Raw genomic sequence first — 22673 nt, 5'->3', positions numbered from 1 at the left:
TACCAGGGCTCAGATGACCTCCCAGGCTCTGTTCAGCTGCAGCAATTTTTCATTCCCATATTTATCCTTTAGCTCTCCTAGCTCTGTGCTTAAAAATTCCTTTTCAACCCAAAGCCCCAAAATCTTGGTCTTTCTCTGCTATTGGGCTCTTGCTTTTTATTTTGTTGTTGTTTTTCTTTTTTAATCATTTTATTGGGAGTTCTTACAGATATCATATCATTCCATAGTTCAATCACATCAAGAAGATTTGTACAATTGCCACCACAGTCAGTTTCAAAACATTTTGTTTCTTCTCTAACTCCTTCATATCAGGTCTCCTTTACTTAGCTGCATCTTATACCATCCAATATATCCATTCACATACAATTCTGTTGTTCATGCCCCTTGAGTGGGGTTATACAGTCATCAATGCTATCAGCTTCCCCCTCCCCTCCTTTCCCCCACCACTTCCCATTCTCTCAGGAAACCATTACTCCTGTTACTGTTTCTGAAGGCTTTCATGTATCTAATGATCTTAATTATACAAATGAACATACCTAAGTCTAACAGGATTAATGAGGTAAAACAAATAAAAACTATAATAGTAAGGGGAGGAAATATTAAAGAACTAGAGGATAGTTATGTTTCAACAGTGCTATACTGCATCTTGGATTTATCATCCTTTCCGTGTAGCCCATCGGAGATAGACTGTCTAATTATCTTGCAGGTGGGTTTGGGTCTCCACTACTACATCCCACCCCTTTACATCAATTTGGTTGCTTGTTTTTGAACTTCTGATACCTTTTCCCATTGATACCTCAGAATCACACAGACTGGTTTACTTCTTCCGTGTGGGCTTTGTTGCTTCACTGCTTGGTAGCGGCTTGTTTGACTACAAGCCTTTAAGACCCTAGACACTTTATCTTTTAATAGACAGGCACCATCAGCTTTCTTCACCACATTTGCTTATGCACGCATTTTTGTCTCCAGCAATTGTGTCAGGTAGCTGAATATTATACAGTGCCACATTATTAGAACAAACCGTTCTTGCACTGAGGTAAGATTTAAGTAGAGGTCCAAAGTCCATTTGCTTCCTTGTTGCATTTGCATTTATATACATATGTAAACAAACATACCTATATTTAAATATTTATATATTTAGTTTCTTCGTTTCATTTTTTCTTTCCTCCTGGCGCACTATCATGTTTACCCATTGTTCACCTCTCAGTAATTCTTAATATAATTCTGTTGATCAAACACATGGGCTCGTGTTTTTAGCTCCATTTTTTAATTCCAGCAAACTCACCCACCATAAACATAAGTATGATCATTATATGCTCTTTCTCATGTATATTTCACCCCTGAAGAATAAACCACCTCTCATGGAAAGTATAGTGGCAAAAACAATATTTGTTTTAGCAATTTTGCTTCTATATTGGTTTGTTTTTGTTTTGATTTTTAATTATCTGGGAATCTGAAATGTGTCCATGGATCATAATTTTTCCCCATGGAAAAATGATTTCTCATAATTTTCAAACATTATTACCATAATTTAAGGGCCCACACAACACAACTATTCCATTCTTCGTTCCAAAACCAAATCCACTGCCATCACGCCGATTCTAATTCCCAGCGAGCCTACAGGAGAAAGGAAAGTCTCCCCGAAGGGCTTCCATGACTGTGATCTTGACAAGAGCAGACTGCCACGTCTCCCTCCCCCAGAGCAGCCAGTGGGTTCAAACTGCCAAACTCCCAGTCAGCAACAAAGTTCTTAACCATTGCACCACTGGGGTTCTTTCTTCTTTCACAGGAGTTTATCAAGGGCAATGATACATCAGACTGTAGGCAGTGATTAACTCCAGGGAGATTACAAATGACTTCTACTTTCTAAATTAACCACTGCAGGTATATTTTAGTGCTTAACAAGTAATATTTCGATTATTTTTGTAGTTAGAAAAAAAACTAAAAGTCCTTCTAAAGGAGAGAAGCCCACTGGAACAAACTGTGGGTACCAAAGAAAGCAATAATCAAAAATGTCACCTGAATGTTAAGTGGAGCCAGCAAGGTGGCATCATCTGCCTAGCTACAAGCCTTCTTTTCCAGGCTCATGGTCAAAGTTCTAAATTTGGGACCCTCTGAACGGACAACCTGACAGACTGAAAGTTGGGACGGCCCTTAGCCACCATAATTTCCAGTGGGTCTATATCATTAACATAATGAAGATGTTGTAGAATACAAAGAAGATAGGGCAGATGTCAGACAGGGCAAGATATGACAAAATAACAATTTATAAACTATCAAGGGCTCATGAGGGAGGGGGGAGGGGGGAGGGAGGGGAAAAATGAGGACCTAATGCTGGGAGTTTAAGTGGAGAGGAAATGTTTTGAGAATGATGAGGGCAATGAATGTACAAATGCACTTTACACAATTGATGTGTGTATGGATTGTGATAAGAGTTGTATGAGCCCCTAATAAAATGATTTAAACAAAAAGAAGAAGATAGGGGTTGGAATGAACTATGGAAATACTATGTTCTACAATATGTTCTAAATAGTGATTACAGCGGACCTCTAGATTCATTGATCTTTTAATTATAAATGTGACAGAGAAAGCGATATGTGAATATATACCAAGAGTACTAGTATGCTGCATTATTAAATAAAAAATCATTTCCTTTTTTAAAATGTTAGATATGGTTTTTTTTAATATCAGTTATAAAAATATTTGAGGGACAACTAGGGAAATCTAAATATGGACTGAATATTCGGAAATATTGTTGATTTTCTTAACTTTGATTATGGTATTCTGAATATCTAGAAAAATGCCTCTAACTTTAGAAAATACATGAAACTGGGTGGTATGTGCAACTTCCTTTAAAATTATTCAGCTAAAATAATGACAGTAACAATGCACAGGAAAAAAAATTAGAGACAAATCAAATATGGGAACATGGTAACAAAGATATAGCCAATCACTGTTTGGCTTTCAACTTGTATGTCTATCAAAAGTTTCTACTTCCAGGAAATCTTAAAATGGGGGTATATACTGAGTCTCTTCCCAACCCTTTCTCACTCCTAGCCCAACTATTCCACTACATTACCACTAAGAAAGAATAGAAAACCAGGCAGAAAAAAAACTTCAGACTTTTCCAATGTTCAGTCCTCTCCCACATCTACTCCACATTTCTGGGATGGGTGTTGACACCTCAAAGTGTTAAAGTACACAGTCCCTCTGAATCTCACCTCTTCCTACTGTACTTCAACCAACAGGTCCTCTAATTCTCACCACAAGCTGAGGCTTTCAGTTATTGTCCTCAAAAGGGAATTCCCTGAAGCTTGCTAATCCCCCCCACTTCCCACACAGAAACGTTTTTGCATCTACTTACCCAGCTCTGCTAAGACGGCTTGCTAATTTTTGTAGAGACCGTTTTTTTTTTTTTCCTGTTCTATTTTTGAGCACTCCCCCACTCCAGCTCCAGGTTTTCCCAACACCCCCTAATTGCCATCTGGCAGTGAGAAATCACTGTTTTGCAGCAATCAGGACCATCACCTTTCATAGAAGGCCCCAAGAGTTCATTTTCTCAATGCTTCACAGTATTAACACCATTCTTTGATTCCAATTCAGCACCTGCCTGCTATACCTCCACCTTCCTGAGCCCACAGAGTAGTGCTCCTTACCTTTGGTGTCCTGCATGACAATTGAGCTGTACTTTAAGAAGGTTATCAGTAGATTACTGGTCTGTACATCTGCATCCAGTGGGAGTTCCACAGAACTTATAACTGGAATGGAACAGATGAAATGCACTTAGCCTATAACATATTGCATCTAACACTTCTACCCACAGTCAATTTGCCAGTAGGCATGAAAAAAATCACTAAATAACTTTTTTCCACAATAGAGGGAGGACCAAATGCCTATCATAAAACCTGTATCTCCTCCTCGTAGGCCTCTGAGACCCTTCCTACTTCCCAGATGAAGGCAAATGACCTTCTTCCGGATCCAGCATCCGAGGAGGAGCTTACTGATTTCACTTCCTCCCCCTAGGAACCTAGAAAAAGTTCAGGGCCTTTCTTAAAGGAACTGTGATTTGCACTTAAAGGAATTATCTTTACTGAATACTAATAAGCCTTGCTTCATTGAGCCTTCAGCTTAAAATAAATGAAAATTGCTTCCTAATAAGGAGAAAACATGCTCATTTTTGAGAACAAGCCTTTAGGATGACCATACCTAAGTAAGTGGGTGGTGGGTGGTAAGGGTTTCTTAAGGTAGACCGCATTCAAATTCTACCCCATAAAAAAAAAGAAAAAAGAATCTAAAAAGGCAATAGCAATGGAAAATGAGTAGACGTTATTGACTTGTACCATCTGGGAACTGGGCTTTCTATACTCAGTTGTTGTTTCCAAGACAAACTCCCCCAACACCAGCCACAGTTCCAGTGAACGATGAGGAACAAGACCAGGACAGAGCTACAACAGTGTACAGTCTTAATGTAGATTTCCCAAAAGAATGTCAAGTTTTCAATTAGATGCAGATATCTTGTTCAGCGCTTCTACACTGTCTAAAACACAACATATAAGCAAAAAGAGGCTCGTGATGGCCCAGACAAGCAGCCAATGTGGCGTTCTGCTGCATTTCCACCCATGAAGACTCAGCTAAGTTTGGAATATTACTCATAATATGTGTTCATAACAATAATGAATCCCTCTGGAGTTATTACAATGTATGCAGAGAACGTTTATTAGCAACGGGAAACATTTGCATATTATAGATCCATAATGCACAGCAAGCACAGCAAAAAGCCTTATGAGAAGAAATTAGTATGTCCAACCCTTGGCTGTTTTCCCACAGTTCAGCCCCCAAGAACTAATAAAAGACAAATATATTTTTATGTTTAAATACTAAAAGGTCTTAACTCATGTTATGGTTTAATGACCTGAGACTGTCATCTTGAACCACAGCCTATTTGATGCTCAGAGCCCATAATCATTCCACTGACTGGTTCAGGACTTTCTCCCTCAACCACCCCCTCCCCCCCCACTCACACTCAGAAGTAACTGGAAAGCTGTCTTATATAATATGTAGAAATATAGAAGTATATGTATTTTTAGTTTACCAGAAAGTCCTCTCATGCCAAGCCTGGTTGTCAAATGTCACGTCTGAGCTGAGAACAAATGTTACAGCTAACCTGCTGGCTTTTAAAAATAATGGCTCCAGTGGCATGCCTTTAAATATAACTGGGTTACTGAGCACCACTATAATTAAAAGCCAAAAATTAAAAACAAGCTTACAATATTTAGGAAAAGGAACAAGTTGGGGGTAGGGGGGGGGACACAAAACAGAACAGACAGAATAAAATCCTTCACAAATTCCAATCTCCTCCTAAAGAGGAGTCATTGCTTGATCTTTAGCTCCCTAATCCTGCCCAGCAGTCTTTGTCGAGGGAGAGAGTCATTTGAAAGTGGGTTGACTCCATCTTCGCACTAGAAAAAAATCAAAGCTCACTGGTTGTAGGGAAGTAAGCACAAATCCTGCCATTGCATAATCAAGTGTGTGGGTGGAAGTGTTCACAATGAACAGTTTGAAAGGCAGTTCTCTGAAGCATCCAAACCCCAACATCACATGGAGCTCAGAAATATATATATGGCTTTTGATATCCATGGTAACCAGGCAGGCTTCATCCTTAAAGAGAAAGAACGGTCTTCCCATTGGATTATTCAGTGACCTGAATAAGCAGAGATAAGTAGGCAGTCTTCACTACTTGCTCCTTCTCATTAAGATATTTTAGAGTTTGGCTTTCAATTCTAAAAACCATCCAGTTTGCTACCACAGACGTGAATATCAATGGCACCTCCCTGCCATGCTTCTGAACCAATATTGCTTGCTCTGCCTTGAAATGCTCCTGCCACAGGTGCTGTACGAAAATTTGAAGGAGAGGAAGCAGAACAAAGGTGATGTCACGACAAGACAGAAGGGAGGCACAAGGAAAGAATCAAAGTTATGATTGCCTATACTTCTTTGCCCAAAATGAGGTCAATGCTTACTGGTTATGACATGAAGCATTAGCGTAGATTATTTCTCGGTTAAAGTATCCCATCAAACAGACTCAGCTTACAAGAAAAGCATTTCAAGTGCCACAAAGTTTATTGGAGAAAATTCATTAATTTCTTTCCTTTTGCCTTTTCCTTAAGTTCCGGCCAGAAAAATGTAGAAAGGAGAAATGTTTTTTGTTGTTTTTTAGAGAGGGTGAAGTGGAGGCGGGGAGGAGAGAGTCTTAAATAACCACCAAACTCCCACTTATAACACAACTTAAAGTCTGTCAATTCCATTTGGGAGAAACATGTATGTAACAGCGAGTGACTCTGAGCTTTGCTTTCTCATTCACTGGTTAAAGTAATATGTACAAAGTAACTACTGTGCCAGGCACTAGGCTGGGCATGTAGCTGTGAACCAGAAAGATAGTCCTAGTCCAATTTTCCCTAGCCTCAGGCAAATTGTTTCACTTCTCTGGCCTCAATTCCCTCATTTGTAAAGTGGTAGCATAAGATAACATTACCATTTTACATGTATTTCAGGGCTTAATGGTCATAGGGAAGTATTTTTCATAAAATAGCTCATCAGAGTCCCACAAGCACCCTGAAAGTTGGGCAGACTGGGTATTGCTGAGCTCTGAGGTCCCTTTCGGATCTAGAACCACCCTCTATCGAGTAGGACAAGGTGTGACTACGTAGTTCTCTTACAGAGAAAAGCACTTGACTATTTTATCCCAAGTGTTCTTCGGAGCTTCAGGAGGCAGGACTTCAGACAAATTTCCTAATTGAAAGAATTAAAAACTGTGTTCTTTGTTCAACACAACTCTACTCACCCTGAAAGACATTAATCAAGAAAGCAAAACCGTTGGTGGCTCACCGTCAGAGGAGGGTGGTGTGGTCCCAAGCGGTGTGACTGGGGTTGTTGGAGTGGGACTCACAGGGGTCGTCACCAAGCCTATTTCTGGGTGACTCTGAAAGACAAGAAAACAGAAAACCCCGTTCTCCTTCAGTTTCCCCTGCTCAAGACCCTACTGGATTTCCTGACCTCATAATTAAACAGAAAGCTCACTAAGGAGAAATGACCTCTACATTTGGTTCCCACAAGTCCCTGATTACTCTTGATAACTGCTAAATTCTAATAAGAAGTTCTGTGGGCTAGTTTTCTCCTAGCAACTAAGTTTCCATTACATAAGTTTGTCTGCAGAACCATCCAAATGAAAAATTGGGGTAAACAAATATTCAGGATCAGTCTACAAGAAAGAGGGCATTGGTGGCCCTATGTCGATTTGGGTAAGAAATGCTCTCAACAGACCAACCTAAAACATATACCAACAGAAAATTCTAATGATCATGTAATTGGCTACCAATTGCACATGAGCCAAGGGAATATCAAGAGCTATTTTGAAAAGGGGGGGTGGGGCTATTCAGGTGGCATCTTCTCATTCCCAAACAAACAAGAGTATGTGTGGGATGAGAAGAGAGAGCTATATGGGAGACACCCAGTGGGGACCCAAACAGACAACTCTTGCGTCTCTCTCAGCTAACCCGTGTCACCACAACTGAGAATGACCCTGCGAGGCAGCTTCTCTTTATCTCCTTTCTCCTCTCTAACACCAATGCCTGTTACAGAATTTGGGAAGCAGTCAAAGAATGAGGTGAAAACAGGGGTATAGCCTTTTATTTGCTCAGTCTCGAAACAAATACATGTCCTCCTAAGGAGACCCCAAATTAGCATACTTTGTAGGCGGGACCTTTGTGTGTGTGTTTCCTTGTTTTTTAAGGTAAAGCTCAATTTGTAGACACCAGACACACCTGCTCTTTAAGAAACAAAGCAGACTTTCTTTTAAAGGAACTCTACATACATATTTTAAACAGTCTGGCTTTAAGCTAAAATCACTGTATCAATTTTTAAAGACAGCATTCATGGACAGCACTTGAGTTCTCGGCCTATTTTAGTCCCCTTCTGGGCTAGTACAAAGGCTATCCCTCAAGCATGTGACCCAGCACTCAGTATTCCATGACTTCCTGCTTTCGATGTTTGCGGACCATTTTATCTGCTAAAAGCGAACCTAAGGCTGGGCAGGTTATTTTTCACTTTTCTTCCCTGGGCACAAGTAAAATAATAAGATAAATGACTTAGTTTATTTTATCTCAGGCTGTGATTCCACAGTGGCTTAGAAAGCAGGAAGTTTGAGAGAAAAATCCTTAGACACAGAGAAAGCCAGGGGATTTCCAGGGAGCAAAATGATGTCATCTCAGCTCATACGGGTCAACAGGACCAGTAAACTGGTCAAAACCATTTACTCTGCATGTTAACACCAGACAGAAACACATAGGCTTGGGGACAGCATGAAGCCAAGGCAACTGGTGCAACCCCTGGTTACCCCCACTTAGCAATGCCCAACCAGATTGAAATCGGTATAGCTGGATAGGCTTGTTGTGGAATGAATCTGGGTAATCCATGGAGAAAACGGATTGGGTTTTGTTTTGTTTTGTAATTAATCATTTTATTGGGGGCTCTTACAAATCGTATAACAATCCATTATTCCATAGTATTAAGCACACTTGTACATATATTGCCATCAACATTTCCAAAACAATTCAGATTGGGGTTTTAACATAACCAACCTGGGCTAACACTGTGATGAAGTTGCGATTTAAATGAACGGCTTCATAAAGTGCCAGAAGAATGGCCTCATTGGTTCTAAAGAGGAAGAAAACATATCAGTGAGCCTCTGACAGTGACCACCATCGCTATCCCATTTGACCTCAGCTCCCCCAGATCAGCCCTTTGTGTTCCTCTCCGTTTCCCTCTTGGGTATACATGTAAAAGGTATACAGGTGAGGAGGCCAGGCCTTAACTTCAATTTCTCAGGAAGAGTTTTATCTACTTCATTCACTACCATCCCTCTCCCTTTCCCACCCCTGCCGAATCCTTAACTGGTTCAGACAGGCAAGCCCTCTTCTATTTCACTCCAGAGACAGATAGCAACCATTTCTCAGTTTCTTGGGGTGCGTGATTGTTTAAGACCCAAGAACCATTTACTAAGTCACTAAGGAACTTTAAATATGTTCAGGATTAGCAAGAGGTAACATTTCACACTAGCAAAGCCAGCTGGAGACCCCCACCACCATCCAAGTCAAAGCAACAAATACCAGGCACTTACTGTACAGAGATTTTCTCGTGGGCATCTGCTATGAACATGCTGCCCACCTGTGGAAAAAAAGTGGAATTACAGAGAGAGAAATGCAGCTCTGAGCCTAAGACCCTTCCATCCTTCCAAAAAACAACAAAACAGAAAAAAAAGGGGCGGGGGGGGCGGTTGTGACGAAAGGGGGAATCAGCCAGTGGGAACTTGATCTTTGGACCACTGGTCCCATCCAACAAAACCAGCCTACTTCTAAGATCTTAAAAGTCTCCTAAGTAGTAAAGGTAATAATGGAAAACCCACAAAATCATTTTACAGGAGCTTTAAAGAGGCTTTTAAAAAATCTCAGCCCTCATTTTTTGATACACAAGTGGTAATGAATAAATGTCAGCCTAGACATTCTCATCATTCTGCATCTTTCCTGGAAGTTGTTTGTTTGAAATTAAAAATTAATTCACGGAAATCAGGCTGACCTCATCCTACTTAGAGCTGTCCTCAGGGGAATACATACTTGGATTTCAGACCAGAGCTGTCTACACCAAACCCATTCTCCATTTTTACCAGATTCGAGGGAGCTTAGTTTGTATCGTAGTCAGAGCAGCCGAACAGGTTAATGGAGCAGGTGGCTCTAATATGTGATGTCAGAGAAAGATGAGAAAGATGCCCACTCCCTGAAAAACCTTTCCCAAATGCTGATTAATGCCCCAAGCTCTGCAGTTGGGGCTTCATTTGTTTGGTACAAAGCTTTTACCCCTTGGCTAATCTTGGAGTAATATAATGATCTCTTAATTCATTTAGTCAAGTAATAATACAGTACCCATACTGTTGCAGCCTATGGGAGATGCATTACTCATTTATGCTTCAAGATTAAAAGGTCTAATTTTTAAAAATAAATAAATAAAAGGTCTAATTTAACTATCAGGCCTTTTCCTTAAAGGTAGGCTATGAGAAGGCAGATGGGGAGAGCGCTGAGGTAATGAGTCGAAAAAATTTGTCTCCTTTATTTGATGGTGGCAGTGGCGGGTATCTCTTTTGAAATGAACTAAAAATCTGCCATACCCTTGGGCTGATTACCTGGATACTCGTGGACAGATTTACTGAATCTGCCCACATGTAAGGCCCTTTATAAAGACACATTCCTAGACTTGTTTCTTAAACATTAGTATCAGATTATCCGGCCCCAAATGCCGCCAGGGCTGAGCTTTCTTAAACCTTGGGCCTCTCGCCTTCCCGCAGTGGCTGGCATCCAACAAGAAGAATTCAAGTGGACACAGCTGACAGCAGAGAGGTTTTCAGAAGGACCCAGCATGAACCAGCCTACTCTGTCTTCCACAAGGTCAGGGCCCAAAGAGGGTCCAATCTTTTGAAAGCAAAAAATATGGCTTGAAAATCAGTCCCAGAGAAGTTCAAGTTCTCCTTTCCCCTGGGTCATTCATGTCGTTTCGGAATTCTGATAATATAGTGGGTTACACAATGGGCCGCTAACCACAAGGTCAGCCATTCGAAACCACCAGCTGTCTAATCCTGTTAACAACTTAGTCTGGGAAACCCACAGGGCCAATTCTACTCTGTCCTACGGGGCCACTATTAGTCAGCATTGACTCAACGGCAGTAGGTTTTTGGAAACGAAGACATGGTTCTCGATAAATCTAACCTGAGCAACCTCTCTCTCATCATGCCATCACATCAAACCTCAGGACTTCTGTGCAGAGACTGGCCTCCCCCTGCCTCCCTCGGGTATTTCTCAGCAGGAGGAAAAAGGCAGGTCAGACTTACCATGTTTGTTAAAGCAGAGAAAAAGCCACTCTGGTGTTCTTCTTCCTTGTCTTTATATTGCCTGAACAACAACAACAAAAAACTAGATTCACCTTTTTACAGAAATGATACAGCCAGTCTATCTTGGTTGTTGCCCTGCTAGGTCATCAGGTCAGGGGCCTTTTAGAATGCAAAGACTCCAGAAACCAAAACATGGTGATCGCCTAGCCTTTGCAGTTCCCCCTGTGCAGTGAGAGGCCTCCATCTGCTCTTAAGGTAGAGTGTGTACCAAAACGCCGGACTACTTTGGGAGAGACTTAGAAAGCAAGCTGCAAAAGTGTGAAACTACTCTAACATATGGCTGATCCAGCTATTTCCCAAACAGACTATTACTTGAAAAGTGTGACAGTGAAATTACTTTAAGACTGTTCACAGTGAAAATCTTGTTTGTTTTTGGAGGAGGAGAAAGAGGAGGAGGGAAATCTGTGAGCTAAACTATTTGTGGAGATGGAACAGATTTGAAATTCCAACAGCCGGTTGTGTGGAAGGAGTATGACGAAGAACAAGAGCAATTCTGCCTGGGCTGGGCCAGGAGCAAGGACCCCTCTGGTTTCCACTCACTTGAGTATCAGATCCTTGCCCATCCACAAGGAAAAGCAAGCATCAAGAAAGCAAGCCCCCAGGATAGGGAAGGCTTCTGGGAAGTAAAAGCTGATTCCTGATGAAAGAAGTACCTGCCAAACTAATGTAAGGAGCCTTGGTAATGCTGTTGGGTCAGTATTTACACTGTTAATCACAAGCTCAGCAGTTCAAATCTAATAGCTACTCCTGGAAAGGAAGTTGAGGATAGTACCTGCTCCCATAGAGATTTGGTGTGGTGGCTGATGTTAGGTGTCGTCAAGGTGGTTCTAACTCAGCGCAACCCTATGAACACAGAACAAAACCACTGCCCAGTCCTGTGCCAGCTTCAAATTGCTGCCATGTTTAAGCTCATTGTTGCAGCAACTGTGTCAATTCACCGAGGTGAGGGTCTTCCTCTTTATCACTGCCTACTTGACCAAGCATAATGTCCAAGGACTGGGCTCTCCTCACACTACATCCAAAACACACGAGATGAAGCCTCCTCACCCTTGCTTCTAAGGAGCATCGTGTCCTTCCTCCGAGACCGATTTGTTTTGAGTCGCTATGAGTCAGAATCAACTCAATGACAGTGAGTTTGGTTTTAGGTTTGGTCAGATTAGTATGCTGCCTCCTCGTGTTTTTGTAAAAGTTGTTCAGAAAAGCAGTGTTTCACAAGCTTTTTCACATAGAAAATGACATTTGGGGGACATTAAAAAATGTTAGAGCATGTTTATGGTGGGAAAATCAGTTCAAACTGCTCCGCAGTAAGGTTGCAAAAGGGTGTGCCCAATTGCTTAAACAAAAGATGGACATTACCCTGATGGCTGCTTATAACCCCCTGGGGTTAGAAACAATCCATGCTAGAAAAACTACCACTGCCAGCAGCTGTGCCGCTGAAGACTCTTCCAGGATATGCCATGGGAAGTTGACACAAACTCACTTATTTCCTAATTGACCACTTCAAATGAACCCAGGATCCTCCCTCCCTTCTGAAAAGTGACTTACCTGTTGTATTCAGATAAAGCCTGAGCAATCACAAGTCCCATTCCCTAGGAAAAGAAAAGATAGCAGGGAGAAGTGAGTACTTTCCTAGGAAAGGTACGACTACTAGGACAAGGCAAACACTAATTCAGTGTTTCCTAAAGTGGACAATACTGCCCACTGCGGGGGAGGGGGAGATGCTGGAACCATTCCCTCCCCCTCCTTCGTCCCTCCCTCACTGCCATCCAGTCAATGCTGACTCAGAAAACCCCCCTGTGGATTTCTGTTTATGGAAGTAGAGAGTCCAGTCTTCCAAGGAGCTGCTGGTGATTTCAAACTGCCAACTCTGCGGCTCGAAGCCCAACGGGTAACCACTACACCACCAGAGCTCCTCAGAACCATTTTGGGGTGGGGGTGGGGATGGTATGTGCTGAAAAAGCAGACACCTACACTTGATGGGATTGTGGGTTATCACGCAGAAGGTTTTCATTGTCCGGCCGCTACTAATTGGACTCCAATGGCTGCTACTAATTGGACTACTAATGGCCCAAGCTCAAGAAGTTTTGCCTGAAAGCTGACAAGAACTGAAATTCCAAGAAAAGGAAAATGTCAAAGAAGAGGAACTTCTCTGAAAAGACTCTTCTGATATAATTCTCTTCATTAATGTTCCCAAATACAATTAAAATAGAATAACAAGAGGTCAAAGAGACCAGGCAGCCCAGATCACTGACAGTTTTACTGGGATCATTTTCACCTCAAAAATGAAAGTAGAATCTTCGGCAAAAGCCCTCCTAAACAGCCACAATAAGGGTGGTAATGAGTCCTTGCTCAATGACGGTCTCTAGAGACCAGCTGCTCCGTCTTTCAGGCCACAAGAAAAGAAGAGAAACGATAAAAAGAAACAGTCCCAATAAAGTGAGATTGGCCTACTGGAGATGCCCTTGCCGAGGGTTCTCAGGGAGGAGACGAGCCAGTCAGGGGGCGATGTAGCAAAAATACAACTTTCCTCTGGTTCCTAAATGCTTCCTCCCCGCCCCCACTATCATGATCCGAATTCTACCTTGCAAGTCTGGCTAGACCAGAGGACGTACACTAGTACAGATAGGAACTGGAAACACAGGGAATCTAGGGAGGATGATCCCTTCAGGACCAGTGGTGTGAGTGGCAATACTGGGAGGGTAGAGGGAGAGCGGGTTGGAAAGAGGGAACCGATTACAAGGAACTATATGTGACCTCCTCCCTGGGGGACGGACAACAGAGAAGTGGGTGAAGGGAGATGTCGGAGAGGGCAAGATATGACAAAATAATAATTTATAAATTATCAAGGGCTCATGAGGGAGGGGGGAGCAGGGAGGGAGGGGAAAAATGAGGACCTAATGCCAGGGGTTTAAGTCGAAAGGAAATGTTTTGAGAATGATGTGGGCAATGAATGTACAAATATGCTTTACACAATTGATGTATGTATGGATTGTGATAAGAGTTGTATGAGCCCCTAATAAAAAGATTTTTTTTTAAAAAGTGAGATTGGCCTATCAACTTTCCCCCTGGAAGCTGCTAAGTGTAACACAAAGGTAATTAAGGTCATAAGGATGAATCATGTGCATATATTTTACATAAGGGAAATTGGAAGAATTAAGTGAGCAGAGTGAAAAGGAAATAAACTCAAGTCACCTGTCCATCTTCTTTCCTTGACAACCCCTCCCTAGAGTCAGCAAGCAGGTATTATTTTCCAAGTTTTCAAGGATATATGTATCAGATATCTATCACCCTCCACAGTTCAGCTTCACCAAGTCAGGCTATAAATCTCATCTGGCTAGCTCCACATGGAGCATCAGCCATCATTTAGTCATTTGGGCATTCTCATTCTCAGAAATGTAATTTATTGACTTTGTTAAATAGTCAACCTCACATACCATAATATGAAATATAACCAGCCATTTTATCATGGTCAGCCAGCAAACGGCCCCTCAAAACTCCCCTCCATGACAAAAAGACAGTAAGACAATAGCACGGAGGGTCTAAAAAGAAATAATAATTCCCTGTTTATAACCAGATGAAATCAGCATACAAACTCTTGGCTCTCTGTTCTAAATGCTCACTGACTGCGGCGCCAGGAACTAAGACGATAGGCATGGAACCAGATACTCACATTGAGCGTGGCCTCATCATCCACAATCGACAGCTTCACAATGTAGGGGTTCACAGACTGTTAAACAAGAGAAGGAACTCAAGGTGAGTGTGGCTTAGTTAAGTCCATTAGCTACTTAAAAGAGTTCACAGAAACACGTGTACAATGACACTCTTCACAAACAAGCCCAATCCATCTTGCCAGCTGATTCCCCCCATTTTCAGTACCCGCTCAATGTGTGTGGACATTCATCATGGCGCGCGCGCGCACGCGCGCGCATGTGAGTTCTTTTCTACCTGCACTTTCCTCAACCTGTGGGTCTCGATCCCTTTGAGGGTCGAACAACCCATTCACAAGGGTCAGCTGATTCATTAACAGTAGCAAAATAGGGAGGGAGGGGAAAAATGAGGACCTAATGTCGGGGGTTTAAGTGGAGAGAACATGTTTTGAGAAACGATGCACAAATGCGCTTTACACAATTGATGTGTGTATGGATTGGGATAACAGTTTTATGAGCCCCTAATAAAATGTTTAAAAAAAAAACAAAACAGTAGCAAAATGACAGTGATGAAGTAGCAACAAAGATAATGGTTTGGGGGTCACCACCACATGAGGAACTGTATTAAAGGGTTGAGGCACTAGGGTGGTTGAGAAGCACTGCTCTAGGCTGAATCAGCCCCTTCTCCCTACTGCCTTTCTTACTTGTTCTGAAGAAGTGAACACTCTGCAGAACTCACTGTGCCCTACCCTGCCAGTAATTCACTAAGACCATAGGGATAGCTGTCATTTGGGGGACATAAAACCTCCTTTACCACAAAGCACATATCTTGAAGTTTCTAACGCACATGCTCATCCCAAAGGCTCCCTAACCATTTCAGAAACTATATGCAAGAACTGGCTCACCCACCCGTAAAACAAAGCCACCTTGGGGGTGGAAAAGTGGCAGCTGCTTAACAGCCAGCAAGGCCGTTTATGGATCTCATACCCAAATAACACTGCAGGGGGACTGGGAAAAAAGCATGTAATTACCCAAACTACAATCTGGTCAGGACACTGGGATTTCACGATTGTCCCATCACGAACAACACTGGAAGATTTCTCCAGTTTTTCCAGACCCAATTCCAGCTGGGTAGCATATGGAAATGGACATATATTTAAACTCATTGAGCAGTTGGGCCATCTCCTACAAGTCCCATGAAAACCAATAACCTGCTCACCTTGAAAACATCTGACCCCTGGGATGGGAGCAAAGATCTCAAATAGATTAGGCACCAATTTTAACCCAGGGGAAGCAAGGAACAAAAGTTCTCAGACTGGCAGTTTTTACAGCTACCAAGAAAACTCATTACTGAGGAACTTGGAAGCCCAACTGAAAGGCTAACCCCCCACATAGACCTTATTTACTGAAGTTTCTCAGGGCATCTTTTATAGGCCACTTGGGAATAGAGAAAGAGACAGCTTTGCTCTCTTAACATCCCAAATGTTTGTAAGGTTTCTAAGACACAACTCAAGGAGAGAAAACTCACTCCATTTATCAACTGATTTGAAAGCATACAGGGCTCTCACCACTTCTCCCTATGACTAACAGTCAAATCCGGCTGAGGCTACAGACGTCAGACAAGAGCCAATGGACATCAGAACAAAAAATCTTACCATAGTGAATGATGGGGGCAGTGCAGAGTGGAGATCCAAAGCCCATTAGTAGGCCACTGGAGATCCCCTTGCAGAGGGGTCTCGGGGAGGAGATGAGCCAGTCAGGGTGCGATGTAACAATGATGAGAAATACAACCTTCCTCTAGTTCCTAAAGGTTTCCTCCCCACTCCCACTACCATGACTCGAATTCTATCTTGCAAGACTGGCTAGACCAGAGGAGGTACACTGGTACAGATAGGAACTGAAAATACAGGGAATCCAGGATGGATGAGCCCTATAGGACCAGTGGTGTGAGTGGCAAAACAGGGAGGGTAAAGGGAGAATGGGTAGGAAAGAGGGAACCGATTACATGGAACTGTGTGTGACCTCCTCCCTGGGGGACAGACAACCGAAAAGTGGATGAAGGGAGAAGTCGGACAGGGCAAGATATGACAAAATACCCATTTATAAACTATCAAGGGCTCATGCGGGAGGGGGGAGCGGGGAGGGAGGGGGAAAATGAGGACCTAATGTCGGGGGTTTAAATGGAGAGAAAATGTTTTGAGAAACGATGTACAAATGCGCTTTACACAATTGATGTGTGTATGGATTGGGATAACAGTTGTATGCGCCCCTAATAAAATGTTAAAAAAAAAAAAAAAAAGGGCCAATGGAAGCAGGTCCTGGGAAAACAGAGTCAGCAGTAGGCTTGACCTAGAGATGTCACCATGATGAGAACAATAGAAGGAGCAGGGCACTGTTATTGGCCGCCCTTTTTGGTGGGGAGGGGGACAATCATTCTTAAAAGTCCTATTCAAGAACAGTCTTCCCAAGAGTTAGCATTTGAAGTAATAATAAGGATCGTCTGATTACTAAGCCCAGCATACGCTTTAGCAGTGGTTGTGAAAGAGGCCAGGTGACTAAAAGCAAGGGTTTGAGTCTGAGCTCCTCTACTTTCCAATGAGGACAAGCGAGGCAGCTTAATTAGCCTAAGCGTCAATGTCCTCCACTGAAAGGTAGGAATAATGTTTTTCCCTTAGATGCCTACAAGGTTTAAGTGAATTTTATGTATAAAAATGCTTTAAAAAAAATTCTGAGCATACTATCTGGCATAAGGTCTGGGTGCATTAACCGGCAGCTATATTTTTTTCTCCTGAGTCAGTAGATATGAGGTGGAAATGCAAATTCCCAGCAGGGTGGTGAACAAAAATGAACCAGTTTGAAGCCTTGATCTTAGTGTGGTAAAAATGTCTATTCTCCCATATGCTGATGTTCCTTAACATGTTTTTCCTTATACTCCTGTTGTGCTGGTCACTTTTTAAAACTGGAGGCAATCTACTTTCATAGACAAGACAGAATTGCAGGATCAGTTAGCCTTCACAGGCTCACCCTCACAGACACCTGCCTTTTGCTGAGAAGAGCACTGGAGGCACAGCAGTGTAACACTAGGCTTCTCACTGAAACCTCCCAGCCACTCAGCAAGAGAAAGATGGAGCAGGCTGCCTCTGTCAAGATGGGGCATTTCGACCCTGCGCTAGAGGGGGGCTATGAGTTGGAATCAACTCAACGGCAAGAGGTTTTGTAGGGGAGGGTGGGTCTGGTTTTCTTTGTTTTATTTTGTCTTTACTTGATCTAAACTACACTTAGCACTGCACTTCTCTGTAACTTTTTTTCCTTCCTCTAGCTCTTTGGACTCTCAAATTCACTGCCATCAAGTCGATTCCGACTCATAGCGATCCTACAGATCATGGTAGAAGCCCCTGGGCTCACAAGTTTGTCGATCTTTATGGAAGTAGAAAGCCTCATCTTTTCCCCTCAGAGGGTGGCTTCAAACTGCTGATCTTGCAGTTGGCAGCCCAGCGCATCACCCCATATGCCAGCGGGGCTCCTCAAGCAGAAGAGCATACCTGGTAAAGAAAGGAGCAACAAAAAGACGAGGTCCCCCAATGAGACGGCCTGTCACTGTGGCTACAACAAAGAGCTCATATAGAATAACAGCTGTGAGGAGTGGGCAGTTGGGCACCTAATGACAACAACAGCATCATCATCTCTTTGGATGAAATAATGAAATAACTAAAATGGAATGCATGACTTGAAATGAGGAGGAACGATACATTTATTCTATAAACTTATTTTATAATAAAAGACATCTTTTCCATCACTTCTCTAAGTCTTACTGTTTACTTGCCTTCTCAGTATTTAGCTAGGTGTCAAGCCTCTCTGGTGCCCTCTGCAATCTTTCTGAAAAGGATACAACTTTCCCATTGGTCACAGGATCCAGGCTGGTGTTCACGAGAAGAACACTGGTAACTGTTCTCCAGTGCACACATGCCCTCAATACTAATTTACATACAATTCCGTTCCGTTTGGGGTTTGCTAGGTTCTTCAGGAATTCCTCATGCTCCTGTCAAAAGCCCTACTGCCCCATGGTCACCAGGCTTCCTTCATCATGCCTGGTGAATGACTGATATCAAAAGCTTCAAAGCTTAGATAAATTATGCCCACCAGCTTGCCCTTGCCCACTATATACATTCTTCTGGGGGCTTCTGACAGACTACAGATGCATACCTCACTCCAGAAATATGATTTTCCCCAGTTCCTTAGCTATGAACAATTTTTCAGGCTGACATTTCAGCCTGAGCCAGATTGGGCTGAGCCAGGGTTCAGCTCACAGTCAAAGAAATCAAGCCATTGCCTCAAAGTGGCTGCATCCAGCAGAATGTTCTGAAAATACTCATTACTGAAAATGGCGTGTTCCTGTCATATATAACTCAACTCTCTCTAACTATCCTCAGGATTTTTCCTCAGCTATTTTTCTTGCCATTGTAATAAGGCCCCAGAGGCTATTACACATGACAGAGATAAAAATGGCTACCACACCAGCCCCTCCATATCACCAGTGAAACAGGTGTTGCTGATAAATTATGCCTTTATTAGTGGTTCTACACACCACTCATCAGTTCCTCCAAGAGAGTGAAAGCAATCAGCTCCTGGGATTTGAGAGCACATTAACACTGCTCCACAAATCCCAGTCCCTCTTTACACAATCCTTTCTCATAGCATCCCTCCCAATGACAGAGGAAGCTCCAGATTCGAGGATGCCCACGACTTTTACCCTGAAGGAGAAAACCCTGACTAGGAATCATATCAAAAGTCACTGAGTACAGATCTAAAGCTCACAAATGACACTTCTCTCTCTCCAGCTTGTCCAGTTCTTCTTCGAATGCCATTCAAATGAATAAAGACAGGTTGCCTCCCTGCATCTCCTGATTCTGTGTTCCGGTACTCAGGGCTCAGGGCCACATGCTCCCTCCTGCTCCAAAGCAATTCCGGATGAGGCCTCTGGTCTTCCCGGAGCATCTCTCTCCCCCGCCTTTTCTGTGTATTCTGCCTTTTGAGGGGACTCGTGTAGATTCACCAACACCAATCTCTGGGTTGTGCTCTTTACCTCAAAACTTTAATTGTGCACCCTGACTAATTCAAAGGTCAAGAGAACGCTAGAGCTGATGAGGCTAAGTCCGCAGCTTGAGTGTCCCATTGAAATCATGAAGCACTCCCAGACCATCAGTGACACTTAGCCAAGTGAGCTGCATTAAGGAAACCCGAGATATTGAATCCAGTTTTTCAAAACAGACGCACGCACTAAGTCAGTGGTTCCCAATCCTGGTGTCTGGTTAATCATCATAAGCAGCAAACGCACTACCACGGAGTAAATTGCTCCTGGTGACCCTATAGGATGGAATAGAATTGCCTCGTGAGTTTCAGAAGCTATGAATCTCTAAGGGGGTGGGAGGGCTGGGGGGATGGTGCAGAAATCCTCATCTTTCTCCTTCTGAACAAGAACAGCTGGTCGATTTGAACTGCTGATTTTGAGGTTAGTAGTCCCAACAGGTACTCACCGATGCCACCAGGGCTCATCATACTCAATGGTGTAACTTTAAAAAAACAAACATGTAAGACTCTCAGGTCCCCCACAGCAAATTCTGACTCAGTGTGTCCTGAGTACGGCCCAACAAACGCTTTTTCGAAAGTTCCAAGGTGATTCCAACGATCAGTTCGGTTTGGGAGCCACTACAATAAGAGATACTGACCCACTTTATTACAAGATGCATCACAGGATTCCTTTCAAGAGCTATCCACGCTGTCCCATGCATTTAATGTGATATTTTTAGGATTTGGTTTATTAAAATAAACCCGCATACCATTTGCCGAGAGCATGTCTCCTACATTAGCAAAGTCCACTAGGGGTGGCCATATTTAGAGACATTGTAGGAAGGTAACATGGTCCATTAAGGGGCCCACTCACCTCATATTTTCTGTAGTTCACCAGCAAAGCCAAGAGGACAACAGCATCATACCCGTGCTCCCTCCGACTTGGGGGGTGGGAGAGGATCTGTACCAAGAATCAGAAATATGTAATTGCACTGACCCCTGGTTCCCAGAAATGCAGGCATAGAAGAAGATGGTTTGCCCAGAAGAGAAAGAAATGACAAGAGAATCAACCTACTTGTAAAATTGCTTCAAATATGCTGTTGATCATTACATACTCCAGGATCGTGTTCTGACTGATGTTATCTGTCACCTGACGGCAATAAGAAGCATTTAAAAAAAAACTTTGTATGAAGACACACTAACATTTCATGTATATCTCCTCCTCTAGAATCTAAGACAAACAGACTCACCCATTCTACTACATACTTACTAGGGCTTTTACAAGCATACAAGCCACAAGGACATGGATAGACAGATACTAATAAAACTTCCTGCATCATTGAACTTCACACTGTTTCTCTCACACACAGTCATTTGTTTGTCTTACACTTTCTTGGGTTCCATTCCTCAAATGCACAGAATGAGGTTTATGAACCCAGAGCCTTCATGTGGTGGCAGGGAATGGCATTCACCTGGAGTAATGACACCCTGCACTCCTTCTAGCAGACGCTGCAGGTCAGCTTTCTAACCATAAAATCAAAGCCTGAGCAAAGAGAAAGGCTCAGAATCATGAGAGCCATTTCCAAACGAGACTGGACCAGAGGGCAAGTCTAAAAACCAAGAGGAGAGTAGTTCTCCTGCAGTGGTGCCTCCACAGGAAAAAGTATCATTTTCCTGTAAGCTAAAAATTACAGGCTAAAATTTGCCCCAAAAAGCAACTTCCAGGAAACAAGACATCCAAGAGAATGATGTTATGCCCCAACACACAACTTGGGGTTTTCTCCTTCTCTCTTTTCCCTTCTAACTTTGGACTCAAGTAGTCAATTAACTGTACTCCTTAATGGACCAGTGGCCAATTAATATCTTTGAGAAAGAAACATCAATGGGTCACTTACGGTCACCAAGCAAAGGAGAAGTTTCAGACATAAACTCTTCAGACTTTCAGAACCTTCTGCACAGAGCAATGAATCCAAACTCTCCATCAAGTTCTGAGAAAGAAAACCGTTAAGTATTAAAACCACATCAAATAAGATCTATACTCTGCATTCGTCCAACTTGGGGTTACATGACACACGGTAATGTGGCTAACACACTGAAGCAACTGAATCATTCCCCGAGGCCTTATAAACTAGACCAAAGAAAGGGAGACTTCAAAGTCTAGCTAATTTACACAGAACAAAGATTTCACTACTGTCTGGTGTAGTGGTCACGTGTTAGGGTACAATCCACATGGTGGGCGGTTCAAAACTAACGACAGTTCTTAGGAGAAAGACTGGGCTTTCTACTCCCGTAAACAGTCACAGACTCAGAAACCCACAGGGGGTCACTATGGGTTGATGGTAGTGGGAGTAGTAAATTAATATATAGTCCCCAAACCCCAATACCCAAACCCACTGCTGTCAACTCATAGTAACCTGGTGGAACAGAACAGAACTGCCCTGTAAGGTTTCCTAGGCCGTAGATCTTTATGGAAGAGACTGCCACATCCTTCTCCCTGGAGCACTGGAACAACCAACCTTTCAGTTAGCAACTGAGTGTTCTAATCACTGTATCACCAGGACTTCTGTCATGTTCAAATAAACCTTAAATTGTAATGAAATAATTTTTAAAAGGGAAGATTTTTCCTTTTATTTACTTGTAATTTATACTCTTTCCAAAAGAATTTGAGGATTAAAATAAAATAAATATATGTAATAAGGTAGTTAGGTAGAAATAAAACTTATACATTAAGTGCTTGTGGATAAAGTCTTAATTAGCTTTTGTACCAAGGTTAAAAAAGGATTATCGTATATACTCGAGTATAAGCCGACCCGAATATCAGCTGAGGCACCTAATTTTACCACAAAAATTGCATTAAAAATGTGCTGGACACTGGTACAAATAAAGGGGGAGGAAGAGAGTGGAGCACATCCTGGCCCACCAAGCCTTGAGGACAATATTCCCACTCAGAGCAACCAATCCACAGA

General features: G+C 42.5%; 1 protein-coding gene across 1 annotated transcript in view; it reads right to left on the bottom strand.

The window, feature by feature from the left end:
* ARMH3 (armadillo like helical domain containing 3) overlaps nucleotides 1-22673 on the bottom strand; it is a 228233-nt gene that overhangs the window by 170099 nt on the left and 35461 nt on the right. The window contains exons 6-15 of the mRNA XM_004700968.2: nucleotides 21603-21695; nucleotides 20783-20857; nucleotides 20582-20668; nucleotides 14664-14720; nucleotides 12539-12582; nucleotides 10934-10994; nucleotides 9176-9222; nucleotides 8637-8712; nucleotides 6886-6979; nucleotides 3657-3758 (exon numbers count right to left, since the gene is read on the bottom strand). Coding sequence (XP_004701025.1) covers nucleotides 3657-3758; nucleotides 6886-6979; nucleotides 8637-8712; nucleotides 9176-9222; nucleotides 10934-10994; nucleotides 12539-12582; nucleotides 14664-14720; nucleotides 20582-20668; nucleotides 20783-20857; nucleotides 21603-21695 — 736 coding nt within the window. The remainder of the gene's footprint in view (nucleotides 1-3656; nucleotides 3759-6885; nucleotides 6980-8636; nucleotides 8713-9175; nucleotides 9223-10933; nucleotides 10995-12538; nucleotides 12583-14663; nucleotides 14721-20581; nucleotides 20669-20782; nucleotides 20858-21602; nucleotides 21696-22673) is intronic.

Source organism: Echinops telfairi, unplaced genomic scaffold (genome assembly GCF_000313985.2).
Source record: "Echinops telfairi isolate 266 unplaced genomic scaffold, ASM31398v2 ScPeMD7_70;HRSCAF=299, whole genome shotgun sequence".
Classification (NCBI taxonomy): domain Eukaryota; kingdom Metazoa; phylum Chordata; class Mammalia; order Afrosoricida; family Tenrecidae; genus Echinops; species Echinops telfairi.
The sequence above is the reverse complement of the archived record's forward strand: the minus strand, read 5'-3'. Positions and strand labels throughout refer to the sequence as shown.